The sequence below is a fragment of the Bombina bombina genome, chromosome 9, assembly GCF_027579735.1.
Source record: "Bombina bombina isolate aBomBom1 chromosome 9, aBomBom1.pri, whole genome shotgun sequence".
Lineage (NCBI taxonomy): Eukaryota > Metazoa > Chordata > Amphibia > Anura > Bombinatoridae > Bombina > Bombina bombina.
In genome coordinates, this window is record NC_069507.1 from 13,409,118 (window position 1) to 13,426,137 (window position 17,020).

Sequence of the window (17,020 nt, forward strand, 5' to 3'; positions counted from 1 at the left end):
TGTCTTTTTATTATGCACTTGGTAATTATGCACTTCTACTGCATGTAGTGGGGCCAGGGCACTTATACTGATTTATCTGCACATGTGGGGTTCTGCTTTGTTTGTTTATTTCTGTACAGGTAACGGATTTTCCTTTAAGTATTAGATCAGAGTTGAGGATTCCTATTTCATTTTAACTCAGACTTATATCCAATTAGGGTTGATGTTTGGACACATTTTTTATTATTTATTAAAAGTCATATTAGCAGATTGATCATTTTTACAACCAGATCATAAAGCAGATAGAGGTTCTGATACAGTTTGTATAGCAAGTTAAGGATTTGTTTCCTAAACTTCAGATGATTATTCCTGGGGAAGTGGGATATGTAATGTCACACACAGGAGCTGCTATAATGTTTGGAAAGTTTCTCCCACATAGCCGGCTTGATATTTCCATACCCTGTGCTTGTGCATGCTGTCCTGTGGTGCTGTATTGTGACACTGATGTCTAATTGGTCCTTAGAGACAAAGGGCTTACATAATTACGTGCAGAACAAACACGCTGGTATTTTCAGTTGCTTACTCATGAATATGGCGCTCTATAATTCTCACTTTCTAATTATATAAAAAATCATTATTAAGGGAAAACAAAGAATGTATTGAAAACACGTTGACAACATGGCACAGAAAAATACAGTGTGAGTCACGTACAGCACAGATATGAGATTGCTGTATATTGCACAGAAAACTAGACGCACTGGTGTAAAACTAATGAACCAGAAATCAGCTATATACCAACATCAGACCTTAGATCAGACCCCTGACCCTGCAGCCTCGTCAGCTAATACCCACAACAAACCTCAGATCAGACCCCTTACCCTGCAGCCCCCTGTCAGCTACATACCCACATCAGACCCCTGACCCTAAAGCCCTGTCAGCTACATACCCACATCAGACTTTAGATCAAACCCCTTACCCTGCAGCCTTGTCAGCTAATACTCAGATCAGACCCCTGACCCTGCAGCCCCCTGTCAGCTACAACCATACCCACATCATACCTCAGATCAGACCCCTAACCCTGCAGCCTAGTCAGCTAATACCCACATTAGACCACAGATCAGACCCCTGACCCTGCAGCCCCCTGTCAGCTACAAACATACCCACATCAGACCTCAGACCCCTAACCCTGCAGCCCCCTGTCAGCTACATACCCACATCAGACCCCTGACCCTACAGCCCCGTCAGCTACATACCCACATCAGACTTTAGATCAAACCCCTTACCCTGCAGCCTCGTCAGCTAATACCCATATCAGACCTCAGATCAGACCCCTGACCCTGCAGCCCCCTGTCAGCTTCAAACATACCCATATCAGACTTCAGATCAGACCCCTGACCCTGCAGCCCCGTCAGCTACAAACATACCCATATCAGACTTCAGATCAGACCCCTAACCCTGCAGCTCCCTGTAAGCTATATACGCACATCAGACTTCAGATCAGACCCCTGACCATGCAGCCCCCTATCAGCTACATACCCACACCAGACCTCAGATCCAACCCCTAAACTTGCAGCCAAATGTGAGCTACATACCCACATAAGACCCCTAAACCTGCAGACTCCTGTCAGCTACATACACACATCAGACTTTAGATAAGACCCCTGACCCTGCAGCCCCCTGTCAGCTTCAAACATACCCACATCAGACCTCAGATCAGACACTTGACCCTGCAGCACCCTGTCAGATACATACCCACATCAGACCCCTGACCCTACAGCCCTGTCAGCTACATACCCACATCAGACTTTAGATCAAACCCCTTACCCTGCAGTCTCATCAGTTAATACTCAGAACAGACCTCAGATCAGACCCCTGACCCTGCAGCCCCCTGTCAGCTACAAAACATACCCACATCAGACCTCAGATCAGACCCCTGACCCTGCAGCCCCCTGTCAGCTACAAACATACCCACATCAGACCTCAGATCAGACCCCTGACCCTGCAGCCCCGTCAACTACATACGCACATCAGACCCCTAACCCTGCAGCTCCCTGTAAGCTATATATGCACATCAGACTTTATATCAGACCCTTGACCATGCAGCCCCCTACCAGCTACATATCCACATGAGCCCCGTCAGCTACATACACACATCAAACTTCAGATCAGACCCCTAATCCTGCAGCCTATTGTTAGCTACATACACACATCAGACTTCAGATCAGACCCCTGACCATGCAGCCCCCTATCAGCTACATACCCATATCAGACCCCTAAACCTGCAGACCGTTGTCAGCTACATACACACATCAGACCTCAGATCAAGCCCCTAACCCTGCAGCACCCGGTCAGCTACATACGCACATCAGACCTCAGATCAGACTCCTTAGCCTGCAGCCCCTGTAAACTACATACCCACATCAGACCTCAGATTAGACCCCTAACCCTGCAGCCCCTGTAAACTACATACCCACATCAGACCTCAGATCAGACCCATGAATCAGCAGCCCACTGTCAGCTACATATGCACATCAGACCCCTAACCCTGCACCCCCCTGTCAGCTACATACGCACATCAGACCTCAGATCAGAATCCTAACCCTGCAGCACCCGGTCAGCTCCATACGCACATCAGACCTCAGATCAGACCCCTAACCCTGCAGCCCCTGTAATCTACATACCCACATCAGACCTCAGATTAGACCCCTAACCCTGCAGCCCCTGTAAACTACATACCCACATCAGACCTCAGATCAGACCCCTGACTCAGCAGCTTACTGTCAGCTACATATGCACATCAGACCACAGATCAGACCCCTAACCCTGCATCCCCCTGTCAGCTACATACGCACATCAGACCCCTAACCCTGCAGAACCCGGTCAGCTACATACGCACATCAGACCTCAGATCAGACCCCTAACCCTGCAGCCCCTTTAAACTACATACCCATATAAGACTTCAGATTAGACCCCTAACCCTGCAGCCCCTGTAAACTACATACCCACATCAGACCTCAGATCAGACCCCTGACTAAGCAGCCCACTGTCAGCTACATACGCACATCAGACCTCAGATCAGACCCCTAACCCTGCAGCCCCTGTAAACTACAGGGGCTGCACAGCAGCTACATAACTAAATCAGACCTCAGATCACTGACACACACAGATCTTGTCACACAGTAATAGTGACTATCACTAGTGTTGTACACTGACACACACATACATTTTCACACAGTAATAGTGACTGCCACTGGTGCTGTGCCCTGGCGCACACAGATCTTGTCACAATAATAGTGACTGTCACTGGTGTTGTATTAATAATAGATGCTGGTGAAGGCAACTTACATGTAACACTCACAGGGTACATAGCTGTGTCACAATATCACTGAGGAAATATCCACAGTGGGTATCCTAGTAATGTTGGCAGTTGAGCCCTCATCATTATGTTGCACTGTGCACAATTTAATGCAAGGAATCAGCTCTCAATAACAAACAAACATGCTATGATGGGATTCAGTCACAATACAAGGGTACAGGTAAAATAAAGAGATACAATCCCACTAAAGTGACAAATCCACACTCTCACAGTTACATATAGTGCAATGAATATTACCTTAGAGATGTTACTGGAACGGCTCAGTGAGTGCCCCAATGTCTTTTCATTCTGTAAATGAGAGAGAACACCATTATACATGGAACAAACTGTACAGGGCACACATGCATGAAATATACACAGGGGCCCTAAAGACTGTTGTTTGTGAGAGGGCAATATAGCAGTGCAAAACCTGCCAGCGGAACCTCTCCCCGGCCAGCATGCGAGGATATTCCTGCCTGAGCACCATCAAGCACTATACTGACCAACAAGGGTTACACATAAATTCCTTCCTGTTGGGGGCGCTCTGGGAAAGGCTTAGTTCTCGATGCACTAAGGAGATATATTGTCTTTCCAAAGCAGAAGCGCAACAGGAAGACAATGTGAGAAGCCCAGAGCACAAAGGAAGCACTCTTTAAAACAAACTATAAATGAAATTCAAAATGACAACAGATCAGAGAGGAAGAAGAGATAATCACATATCAATGTCATGCAGGTCTTCTCACATAAATAAAATAAATCTGATAAAAATGAAGAACATAAATCCTGTGATCTGCTTCTAATCTGTAGAAAGAGATGTGCCCTGACGCGCTGAGATAGGTGAGGATATCTTGGTCATGACAAGAAAAACAAAGGGAAATGTCACAGGGATTATTGCAGCAGCAAAGCAGTGTGTCAGGTACAGACGTATGCAGCAAGGTATACAGCAGCTACCAACAGGATTTATTGGCGCAGATTTGTGCTTGTCCTTAAATATAGCTGTGCTAATTCATAGTTCATAGTCATATTTATAGTCATGTTTGTACTCATGTACAGTCATATTCATAGTCATGTTTGTATTCATACACAGTCATATTCATAGTCCTGCAAAGTCATATTTATACTCAAGTTTATACGTATGTCATATTTATAGTCCTGTTTATACCATGTTTGGGGTGTGCCCAGTACAATAGCGTAATTAAAGGTGGTGAGATCTCCCACCCCCACGCTGGGAAGCGGTTTAAAATACCAGGTTATTTCACTTGCAATTCCACATACGTGGTTTATGCGCTTAAGTGCCCCTGTGGCCTCTTATATGTAGGGGAAACTACCCAAAACTTTAAGGACCGTGTGTGCCAACACAAATCCAACATCAGAAACTATAAAATGGCCCATCTCCCAGTTCCCTCCCATTTTTTAGAAAAAGGCCATCAGGCCAATCAGCTTAGGTTTATGGTCATAGACCATGTTAAAAAAAGACTGAGGGGAGAAGATAGGATTAGGGACCTACTATAAAGGGAAGCTAAGTGGATATGGCTTTTGGATACCATGGCCCCTAGGGGATTACATAGGGAATTTGACCTTATGCCCCTTATATAAAATGTTATTATACCCTGTTCATATATATTCTATAGACAGTAGAAGTTACTATACAGATTAGAATTCCCTTATTTAATGTGCTGCTTTCTATGTTTTTCAGGGTGTATTTTTTTCATTCAGGCTATCTAGGGTTAAATTAAAGAAAATTTTAATTGTTTTCTGATGTCATGGTGATGTAATTCAAGAACATGACCCTATGAAGCCGTGAGGATTGGTCACCCTTTGTATGTGTTGTGTATAAATTATCACAATCTGTTAGTATAAGTTAGCTTAAGAAAGGGGCAGGAAGCCCCGAAACGTTGCTCTATCAATAAAGGTTTCTCATTTGGGAGTGCTACCTTCCTTTGTGATTTTTGCATGTGTTTTACTCATATCATATTCAGTCATGTTTATACTCATATCATATTCATAGTCATGTTTATACTCATACCATATTCAGTCAGTATTATACGCATATCATATTCAGTCATGTTTATACTCATATCATATTCATAGTCATGTTTATACTCATATCATTTTCATAGTCATGTTTATACTCATATCATATTCATAGTCATGTTTATACTCATATCATATTCATAGTCATGTTTATACCCATATCATATTCATAGTCATGTTTATACTCATATCATATTCACGTTTATACTTATATCATATTCATAGTCATGTTTATACCCATATCATTCATAGTCATGTTTATACCCATATCATTCATAGTCATGTTTATACTCATATCATATTCAGTCATGTTTATACTCATATCATATTCAGTCATGTTTATACTCAGTCATTTTTATACTCATATCATATTCATAGTCATGTTTATACTCATATCATATTCATAGTCATGTTTATACTCATATCATATTCATAGTCATGTTTATACTCATATCATATTCAGTCATGTTTATACTCATATCATATTCAGTCATGTTTATACTCAGTCATGTTTATACTCATATCATATTCATAGTCATGTTTATACTCATATCATATTCATAGTCATGTTTATACTCATATCATATTCATAGTCATGTTTATACTCATATCATATTCAGTCATGTTTATACTCATATCATATTCAGTCATGTTTATACTCATATCATATTCATAGTCATGTTTATACTCATATATTCAGTCATGTTTATACTCATATCATATTCATAGTCATGTTTATACTCATATCATATTCATAGTCATGTTTATACTCATATCATATTCATAGTCATGTTTATACTCATATCATATTCAGTCATGTTTATACTCATATCATATTCATAGTCATGTTTATACTCATATCATATTCAGTCATGTTTATACTCATATCATATTCATAGTCATGTTTATACTCATATCATATTCAGTCATGTTTATACTCATATCATATTCATAGTCATGTTTATACTCATATCATATTCAGTCATGTTTATACTCATACACATTCATATTCCTAGTCATATTTGTATTCATGCACAATCATATAGCCATGTGTATACTCATATCATATTCATAGTCCTGTTTGTACTAATGCACAATCATATTCCTAGTCATATTTGTACTCATGCACAGCCATATTTATAGTCATGTTTGTACTCCTGCACAGTCATATTTATACTCAAGCACAGTCATATGCATAGTCATGTTTATACTCATGCACATACATATTTTAAGGAGGTCTAGAAGCTCAATTAGGCCCTAACTGTAGTAGTCTTTATAAGCTGTTTTCTGGATGTGGTTGCTTGTGTATTGACTTAATTCCTCTTACTCTGGTATTTACAATTTTGATATACTGTTTTTTCTTCAGCTTCCCCTGACTATGCTTCTGTTTAACCCTTGTTTTGGACTGACTTGATTTATGACTTAGATTGCTTGTGGACACTGCATTTGTTAAATGATTGGGTGCTACTTTACCTGTGAGGCGTTGACCCATATTTTCTTACTTAGATTACCTTAACCCTGGATACCTCTGCTATCAGAAGATCTGCATTTACGTAACTTATGCAAGTTTATATTTGTCTGGATAGCGAGATTAAACTTTTACAAAGGTATGTCTTTCTTTGATATTTGAATTTATAAATGTATAATTACTTTCTAGTACTTACATGCTTGTTTTGTAGGAACTGATTAAGGTACTAGAGAGAGTTCTGCTACTAAGTTTAGTCTCATTGTTCTTTTACCCCTGGCCTTTGTTTGAACACTATGTTTACGTCCAGTGCTGCAGTAAGGGCTTGCGGTGAGTTGGGCCTCTCAGCCATTGATTCCAGCTAGCTTGTTTTATTTCGAAACAACAGCAATCCACCTGACACTGAGAAGACCCGTGCTCAGACAGAAAAGTGGTTTGCTGTTTGTTACACCAGCTGTCAGGACACAAAATTAGGTTTTCGTTAGGGATGTTACTTAAATGTTGATAGTTTGTGTAGGAGACACTAAAAGAAAAAGGTGAACTGGAACTAACAGCACTTTAAGCATGTGTGCTTAGCGATGCTGCTACAACAAGGTCATTTCTCTGCATCTTTGGGAAGACAACGGTCACAGAGACGCGTTAATCTGACAAATTTACAGTATGTTACAGAGCAAGAAACATACTATTTCCCATTTGTTCTCCTCTAATATCTGAGTCTGAAATACTGCAAGTACATATCACAGTATGCAACGGGCGTAAGCAGACAACTATGGCAGAATTTACTGCTTGAGACAACATATTTACCTTCCCCAGGAATCCAATTAGTGCACAACATGCATGTACAGTAAATATTACATAAGGCACAAAACCAACTCACCCTGAGAAAATAATAATGTACTCAGTGTTCTGACCGGCTAGTAATATGGAAATATGAATTCTCTTAAGCTATTGAACAAAAAGTAGCAAAACAGTACTCAGATGGCTACAGCAGAAACGTATCACAGGACTCCTACAATCTGTATCTAGGTAGGTGCTATCCTCTAGGTTTCCTCTTTATAATATATCTCTACAGTCATGAAACAACAAGAATGTAAGACTTTAGGTTTCTCCCATTCTGTATATGCACGGATTGTACATTGCCAGCTTTCTACAGCATTCTGTCCCGCTGGTGATAACAGGCTGCTATGTGGGTGACATGAGCAGGAAAAAGTAAATTTATGCTTACCTGATAAATTGATTTCTTCTATGATACGACGAGTCCACGGATTCATCCTTTACTTGTGGGATATTATCCTCCTGCTAACAGGAAGTGGCAAAGAGCACCACAGCAGAGCTGTCTATATAGCTCCTCCCTTGACTCTACCCCCCAGTCATTCGACCGAAGGTATAGGAAGAAAAAGGAGAAACTAAAAGGTGCAGAGGTGACTGAAGTTTTAAATCAAAAAATATAATCTGTCTTAAAATGACAGGGCGGGCCGTGGACTCGTCGTATCATAGAATAAATTAATTTATCAGGTAAGCATAAATTTACTTTTCTTCTATAAGATACGACGAGTCCACGGATTCATCCTTTACTTGTGGGATACAATACCAAAGCAACAGGACACGGATGAACGGGAGGGACAAGACAGATGCCTAAAAAGAAGGCACCACTGATTGAAGAACTTTTCTCCCAAAAATAGCTTCCGAAGAAGCAAAAGTATCAAATTTGTAAAATTTGGAAAAGGTATGAAGGGAAGACCAAGTCGCAGCCTTACAAATCTGTTCAACAGAAGCATCGTTTTTAAAAGCCCATGTGGAAGCCACCGCTCTAGTAGAGGGGCTGTAATCCTTTCAGGAGGCTGCTGTCCAGCAGTCTCGTATGCCAACCGGATGATGCTTTTCATCCAAAAAGAAAGAGAGGTAGCCGTAGCTTTTTGACCTCTACGTTTTCCTGAATAGACAACAAACAGAGAAGATGTTTAACGGAAATCTTTGGTCGCTTGCAAGTAAAACTTTAAAGCACTAACCACGTCCAAGTTGTGTAACAGACGCTCCTTCTTAGAAGAAGGGTTAGGAGACAGAGAAGGAACAACAATTTCCTGATTAATATTCTTATTAGTAATAACCTTAGGAAGGAATCCAGGTTTGGTACGCAAAACCACCTTATCGGAATGGAAAACAAGATAAGGCGAGTCGTATTGCAATGCAGATAGTTCAGAAACTCTTCGAGCCGAAGAGATATCAACTAAAAACAGAACTTTCCAAGAAGAAAGAACTTTAAGAACTAAATTCAAACTCCATGGCGGAGCAACAGGTTTAAACACAGGCTTGATTCTAACTAAAGCCTGACAAAACGACTAAACGTCTGGAACATCTGCCAGACGCTTGTGTAGTAAAATTGATAAAGCAGATATCTGTCCCTTTAGGGAACTAGCTGATAACCCCTTCTCCAATCCTTCTTGGAGAAAGGACAAAATCCTAGGAATCCTGATCTTACTCCATGAGTAGCCTTTGGATTCGCACCAATAAAGATATTTACGCCATATCTTATGGTACATTTTCCTAGTGACAGGCTTTCGAGCCTGAATCAAGGTATCTATGACTGACTCAGAGAATCCCCGCTTAGATAAAATCAAGCGTTCAATCTCCAGGCAGTCAGCCGCAGAGAAACTAGAATTGGATGCTGGAACGGACCTTGAATGAGAAGGTCCTGTCTCAGTGGCAGTGTCCACGGTGGTAGAGATGACATTTTCACCAGGTCTGCATACCAAGTCCTGCGTGGCCACGCAGGTGCTATCAAAATCACCGAAGCCCTCTCCTGTTTGATTCTGGCAATCAGACGAGGAAGGAGAGGAAATGGTGGAAACACATAAGCCAGGTTGAACGACCAAGGTACTGCTAGAGCATCTATCAGTACTGCTTGGGGATCCCTTGATCTGGACCCGTAACAAGGAAGTTTGGCATTCTGACGAGATGCCATCAGATCCAATTCTGGTGTGCCCCATTGATGAATCAATTGTGCAAACACCTCCGGATGGAGCTCCCACTCCCCCGGATGAAAAGTCTGACAACTTAGAAAATCTGTTTCCCAGTTCTCCACTCCTGGGATATAGATTGCTGATAGATGGCAAGAGTGAGTCTCTGCCCATCAAATTATTTTGGAAACCTCTATCATCGCTAGAGAACTCTTTGTTCCCCCCTGATGATTGATATATGCTACAGTCGTTATATTGTCCGACTGGAATCTTATGAATTTGGCCGAAGCCAGCTGAGGCCACGCCTGAAGCTTGTTGAATATCGCTCTCAGTTCTAGAATATTTATTGGAAGAAGAGCCTCCTCCTGAGTCCACACGCCCTGTGCTTTCAGGGAATTCCAGACTTCACCCCAGCCCAATAGGCTGGCGTCTGTCGTCACTATGACCCATGCTGGCCTGCGGAAACACATTCCCTGGGACAGATGATCCTGTGACAACCACCAAAGAAGAGAGTCTCTGGTCTCTTGATCCAGATTTATCTGAGGAGATAAATTTGCATAATCTCCATTCCACTGTCTGAGCATGCATAGTTGCAGTGGTCTGAGATGCAAGCGAGCAAACGGAACTATGTTCATTGCCGCTACCATTAGTCCAATTACCTCCATACACTGAGCCACTGACGGCCGAGGAATGGAACGAAGTGCTCGGCAGGTGGTTAAGATCTTTGATTTTCTGACCTCCGTCAGAAAATTTTTCATGTTTACCGAATCTATCAGAGTTCCCAGGACTGGAACACTTGTGAGAGGGATAAGTGAACTCTTCTTTACGTTCACCTTCCACCCGTGAGATCTTAGAAAAGCCAACATGATGTCCGTGTGAGATTTGGCTAGTTGGTAAGTTGACGCCTGAATTAAGACATCGTCCAGATAAGGTGCCACTGCTATGCCCCGCGGCCTTAGAACCGCCAAAAGGGACCCTAGCACTTTTGTGAAAATTCTGGGAGCTGTGGCCAACCCGAAGGAGAGAGCCACAAACTGGTAATGCTTGTCCAGGAAGGCAAACCTGAGGAACTGGTGATGATCTTTGTGGATTGGAATGTGAAGATACGCATCCTTCAAATCCACGGTGGTCATATATTGACCCTCCTGGATCATTGGTAAAATAGTCCGAATGGTCTCCATCTTAAAGGATGGGACTCTGAGAAATTTGTTTAGGATCTTGAGATCTAAAATCGGTCTGAAGTTTCCCTCTTTTTTGGGAACCACGAACAGATTGGAGTAAAACCCCTGCCCCTGTTCTGCTTTTGGAACAGGGCAGATTACACCCATAGTATATAGGTCTTCTACACAGCGTAAGAACGCCTCTCTTTTTGTCTGGTTTACAGACAACCGTGAAAGATGAAATCTCCCCTTTGGAGGAGAATCTTTGAATTCTAGAAGATACCCCTGGACCACAATTTCTAATGCCCAGGAATCCTGAACGTCTCTTGCCCAAGCCTGATCGAAGAGAGAAAGTCTGCCCCCCACTAGATCCGGTCCCGGATCGGGGGCTGCCCCTTCATGCTGTCTTGGTAGCAGCAGCGGACTTCTTGGCCTGTTTACCTTTATTCCAGGTCTGGTTAGGTCTCCAGACAGACTTGGATTGAGCAAAATTCCCCTCCTGCTTTGTGGCAGGGTAGGAGGTAGTGGGATCACCTTTGAAGTTTCGAAAGGAACGAAAATTATTCTGTTTGGCCCTCATTCTATTTGTCTTATCCTGAGGAAGGGCATGGCCTTTTCCTCCAGTGATGTCGGAAATGATCTCCTTCAGTTCAGGCCCTAATAGGGTCTTACCCTTGAAAGGAATAGCTAATAGCTTAGATTTTGATAACACATCAGCAGACCAGGACTTAAGCCATAATGCTCTACGCGCCAAAATGGCAAAACCTGAATTCTTTGCCGCTAAATTAGCCAGTTGAAAAGCGGCATCTGTAATAAAAGAATTAGCTAGCTTGAGAGCCTTAATTCTATCTAAAATCTCATCCAATGGGGTCTCAACCTTAAGAGCCTCAAACCAAAAAGCAGCTGCAGTAGTTACAGGAACAATGCACGCTATAGGTTGCAGAAGAAAACCCTGATGAATAAATATTTTCTTTAGAAGACCCTCTAATTTTTTATCCATAGGATCTTTGAAGGCACAACTGTCTTCAATAGGTATAGTTGTACGCTTAGCTAGGGTAGAAACAGCTCCCTCCACCTTAGAGTCCTGTCTGCCACGAATCCCGAATGGTGTCAGATATGGGAAACATTTTCTTAAAAGTAGGAGGGGGAGAGAACGGAATGCCTGGTCTATCCCATTCCTTAGTAACAATGTCCGAAATCCTCTTAGGGACCGGAAAAACATTAGTGTAAGAAGGAACCTCTAGATATCTATCCATTTTACACAATTTCTCTGGAGGAATTACAATAGGGTCACAGTCATCCAGAGTCACTAAAACCTCCCTGAGTAACAAGCGGAGGTGTTCAAGCTTAAACTTAAAAGCCGTCATATCTGAGTCTGTTTGAGGGAACATCTTTCCTGAATCAGAAAGCTCTACCTCAGACAGCAATTCCCCTACCCCCAATTCAGAGCATTGTGAGGGAACATCGGAGATGGCTAATAAAGCGTCAGAGGGCTCAGCATTTGCTCTCATACAGGACCTTCCCCTGCAATCCAGGCAGTTTAGATAATACCTCTGTGAGGGTAGTAGACATAATTGCGGCCATATCTTGCAGGGTGAAAGAATTAGACGCACTAGAAGTACGCTTGTGCAGGCGTTAAAGGTTGTGACACTTGGGGAGAAGTAGATGGCAAAACCTGATTCTCTTCTGACTGAGAATCATCCTGCGACATACTTTTATCAGCTAAAATATGTTCTTTGCAATGTAAGGCCCTTTCAGTACATGAGGGACACATTTTAACTGGGGGTTCCACAATGGCTTCTAAACACATGGAACACTGGCTTTCCTCAATGTCAGACATGTTAAGCAGGCTAGTAATGACCACAAACAGGCTTGAAAATACTTTATTTAGTGAAAAAATAACATAAAAAATAACAATCTTAAAAAACACAGCGCCTTTAAGAGAAAAAAAACACAATTTTTCCAAAACTGCTTAAAAACAATCAAATTGTCCCAATTTTATGAAAGAAGCATCCCAATTCTGCAGCTAAGTTTGCCCCACAAGGAAAGGAATACTTAACCCTTACAGGAAAAAATGGAAAAATACAAAACGTTTATTTCAATAAAAAGTACCCCCTGCACCTCGCCACAGCCCTGCTGTGGCGCCTACCTGCCCTCAGGGGTCTGTAAAACCGGGTTAAACCTTTGTTTTGGCCCAATACAGCTCACAAAGGCCCACTGGATCTGGAGCTTGCTGCCTGCTTGAGAAAAACAACTGTGCAACTGAGGCGCGAAAATAGGCCCCGCCCATCTCACTCGATGCCTCACAGCCCAAATTAACCGCACCAGAGCGGTCTAAAAACCTAGCCATGGGTTCATAAACCCAAAAAGCCATGTGTACCCTTCTTAAATAAAGCATAAAAACGTCTCTCCTTTAAAAACGTTAACTGCACTCCCAAACATGTAAACGTTTGCCCACAAACATTCAAATATCAGTGTCAACCATTTTTATATAGCCCATATATGCAAGCTCAGTTATACCCCTCTTTATACTTACCCTCTCCCTCATGGGGATACTGTCAGCCAATTCTGAAATAACACAGTCTCTCCAGAAAAAAAATCACTGAACATACCTCACCGCTTATAGCATGAAAAACGTTCCTCACACTGATGTTTCTTAAGTACTCCTCAGCCATTCTGTGGGAACTGCACTGGATCTTAGTAACAACTGCTAAGATCATCAGCCTCCAGGCAGCAGTCTTCATCCATCTGCTGCCTGAGGGAAAATAGTACACACCGGTACCATTTAAAATAAAAAACTCTTGCTTGAAGAAAATAAAAACTAACATTTTATCACCTCTTTCACTTTACTCTTCCTAGTACTTAGAGTAGGCAAAGAGAATGACTGGGGGGTGGAGTCAAGGGAGGAGCTATATAGACAGCACTGCTGTGGTGCTCTTTGCCACTTCCTGTTAGCAGGAGGATAATATCCCTCAAGTAAAGGATGAATCCATGGACTCGTCGTATCTTATAGAAGAAAGGGGGTCACTGCAGGTAAAGTTTCAAGTGTTAGGGCAAATATAATTATGTCAAATCAGTTTCCTAGGTGATGAGCAGTGATTATCCGTTTACCTCACAAGTATATTTGGTTTAACAAAACCAGGCTTTACAGTAATATTCATCTTTCTGCCATCACAGATATAAAGCTGGCGAATCACCTTTATGAAGACACATCTCAAGGGATCACAACACTTTTTTTAATTGCGAGTAAACAGTTGAGGCTGTTAAATTAGAACGGATTCTAAAGCAAGTCATTACCATTTCTATCTAATGCCCTGTAAAGCAAACCCATTAAGCTGTCTATTGATCGACCAAGCTCACCTTTCATTACAGAAGTATGTTTATACAACACTCCAGTGAAAGTGTGGCCCTGTATGATGCATGTAATGTGATTAATTTCTCCACCTCCTGAACAATTATAACATGGTGAACAGGATCACACGCAGAAGATACACACACAGTGTCTCATTAATGCACTACATACAATAAAAATACAGAAAAAGGAAATTTATGCTTACCTGATAAATTGATTTCTTCTACGATACGACGAGTCCACGGATTTCATCCTTACTTGTGGGATATTATCCTCCTGCTAACAGGAAGTGGCAAAGAGCACCACAGCAGAGCTGTATATATAGCTCCTCCCTTCCCCTCCACCTCCAGTCATTCGACCGAAGGTTATAGCAAGAGAAAGGAAAAGCTAAAAGGTGCAGAGGTGACTGAAGTTGTAAATAATAAAAACTATAATCTGTCTTAAATTGACAGGGAGGGCCGTGGACTCGTCGTATCGTAGAAGAAATCAATTTATCAGGTAAGCATAAATTTTCTTTATAAAATCAAGCGTTCAATCTCCACGCAGTCAGCTGCAGAGAAATTAGATTTGGATGTTGGAAAGGACCTTGAATGAGAAGGTCCTGTCTCAAAGAAAGTTTCCACAGTGGCAGAGAAGACATGTCCACTAGATCCGCATACCATGTCCTGCGTGGCCAAGCAGGTGCTATCAGGATTACTGAAGCTCTCTCCTGTTTGATTCGAGCAAACACGCGTGGAAGGAGAGAAAACGGTGGAAACACATAAGCTAGGCTGAACGACCAAGGCACTGCCAAGGCATCTATCAATTCGGCCTGAGGATCCCTCGATCTGGATCCGTATCTTGGAAGCTTGGCATTCTGTCGAGATGCCATCAGATCCAATTCCGGTCTGCCCCATCGAAGAATCAGTGAGGCAAACACCTCTGGGTGGAGTTCCCACTCCCCCGGATGAAAGGTCTGTCGACTTAGAAAATCCGCTTCCCAGTTCTCTACTCCTGGGATGTAGATTGCTGACAGATAACAAGAGTGGGCATCCGCCCATCGGATTATCTTGGATACTTCTATCATCGCTAATGAACTCCTTGTTCCCCTCCTGATGATTGATATATGCCATAGTCGTGATGTTGTCCGACTAGAATCTGATGAATTTGGCCGAAGCCAACTGAGGCCACGCCTGAAGCGCATTGAATATTGCTCTCAGTTCCAGAATATTGATTGGAAGTAGAGACTGCACCTGAGTCCAAACACCCTGAGCCTTCAGGGAATTCCAGACTGCACCCCAGCCCAGAAGGCTGGCGTCCGTTGTCACTATCACCCATGAGGGTCTGCGGAAACAAGTCCCCTGGGACAGATGATCCGGCGACAACCACCAAAGAAGAGAGTCTCTGGTTTCTTGATCCAGATTTATCTGAGGAGATAAATCTGCATAATCCCCATTCCACTGTCCGAGCATGCACAGCTGCAGTGGTTTGAGATGAAAGCGAGCAAACTGAATGATGTCCATTGCCGCTACCATTAATCCAATTACCTCCATACACTGAGCCACTGATGGCCGAGGAATGGACCGAAGTGCTCGGCAAGTATTTAGAATCTTTGATTTTCTGACCTCCGTCAGAAATATTTTTATGTCTACCGAGTCTATCAGAGTTCCCAAGAAAGGAACCATTGTCTGAGGAACTAGTGAACTTTTCTCTATGTTCACCTTCCAACTGTGAGTTCTCAGGAAAGACAACACTGTGTCCGTGTGAGATTTTGTCAGTTGATACGTTGACGCCTGGATCAGAATATCGTCCAGATAATGCGCCACTGCTATGCCCCGCGGTCTGAGAACCGCCAGAAGAGACCCTAGAACCTTTGTGAAGATTCTGGGTGCTGTGGCCAACCTGAAGGGAAGAGCCACGAACTGATAATGTTTGTCCAGGAAGGCAACCCTTAGAAACTGATGATGATCCTTGTGGATAGGAATATGAAGGTAAGCATCCTTCAAATCCACGGTAGTCATATATTGACCCTCCTGGATCATTGGTAAGATTGTTCGAATAGTCTCCATTTTGAACGATGGGACTCTGAGAAACTTGTTTAGACACTTGAGATCTAAAATGGGTCTGAAAGTTCCCTCTTTTTTGGGAACCACGAAAAGATTTGAGTAAAACCCCTGTCCCTGTTCTGGACAAATTACTCCCATGGTATAGAGGTCTTTTACACAGCGTAAGAACGCCTCTCTTTTTATCTGGTCTACAGATAATCGTGAAAGATGAAATCTCCCTCTTGGGAGAAAGTCCTTGAATTCCAGTTGATACCCGTGGGTCACGATGTCCAGCGCCCAGGGGTCCTGAACATCTCTTGCCCAAGCCTGAGCAAAGAAAGAAAGTCTACCCCTTACTAGATCCGGTCCCAGATCGGGGGCCGCCCCTTCATGCTGTCTTTGTAGCAGCAGGGGGCTTCTTGGATTGTTTACCTTTATTCCAAGTCTGGTTGGGTCTCCAGACTGACTTAGATTGGGCAAAATACCCTTCCTGCTTTGTGGAGGAAGAGGAAGCAGAGAGTCCTCCTTTAAAATTCTGAAAGGAGCGAAAATTATTTTGTTTACCCCTCATCTTAACAGACTTATCCTGAGGTAGGGCATGGCCTTTACCTCCAGTAATGTCAGAAATGATTTCCTTCAATTCAGGCCCAAAAAGGGTCTTACCTTTAAAGGGAATAGCTAAAAGCTTAGTTTT

At 42.6% G+C, this 17,020-nt stretch overlaps 1 protein-coding gene across 1 annotated transcript in view; it reads right to left on the reverse strand.

Annotated features, from left to right (window-relative positions):
- The window catches only part of LOC128639756 (E3 ubiquitin-protein ligase MARCHF8), a 441,938-nt gene that overhangs the window by 31,759 nt on the left and 393,159 nt on the right, over positions 1 to 17,020 (reverse strand). Inside the window, exon 4 of the mRNA XM_053691882.1 lies at positions 3,593 to 3,643. Within this exon, the coding sequence (XP_053547857.1) occupies positions 3,593 to 3,643 (51 nt within the window). The remainder of the gene's footprint in view (positions 1 to 3,592; positions 3,644 to 17,020) is intronic.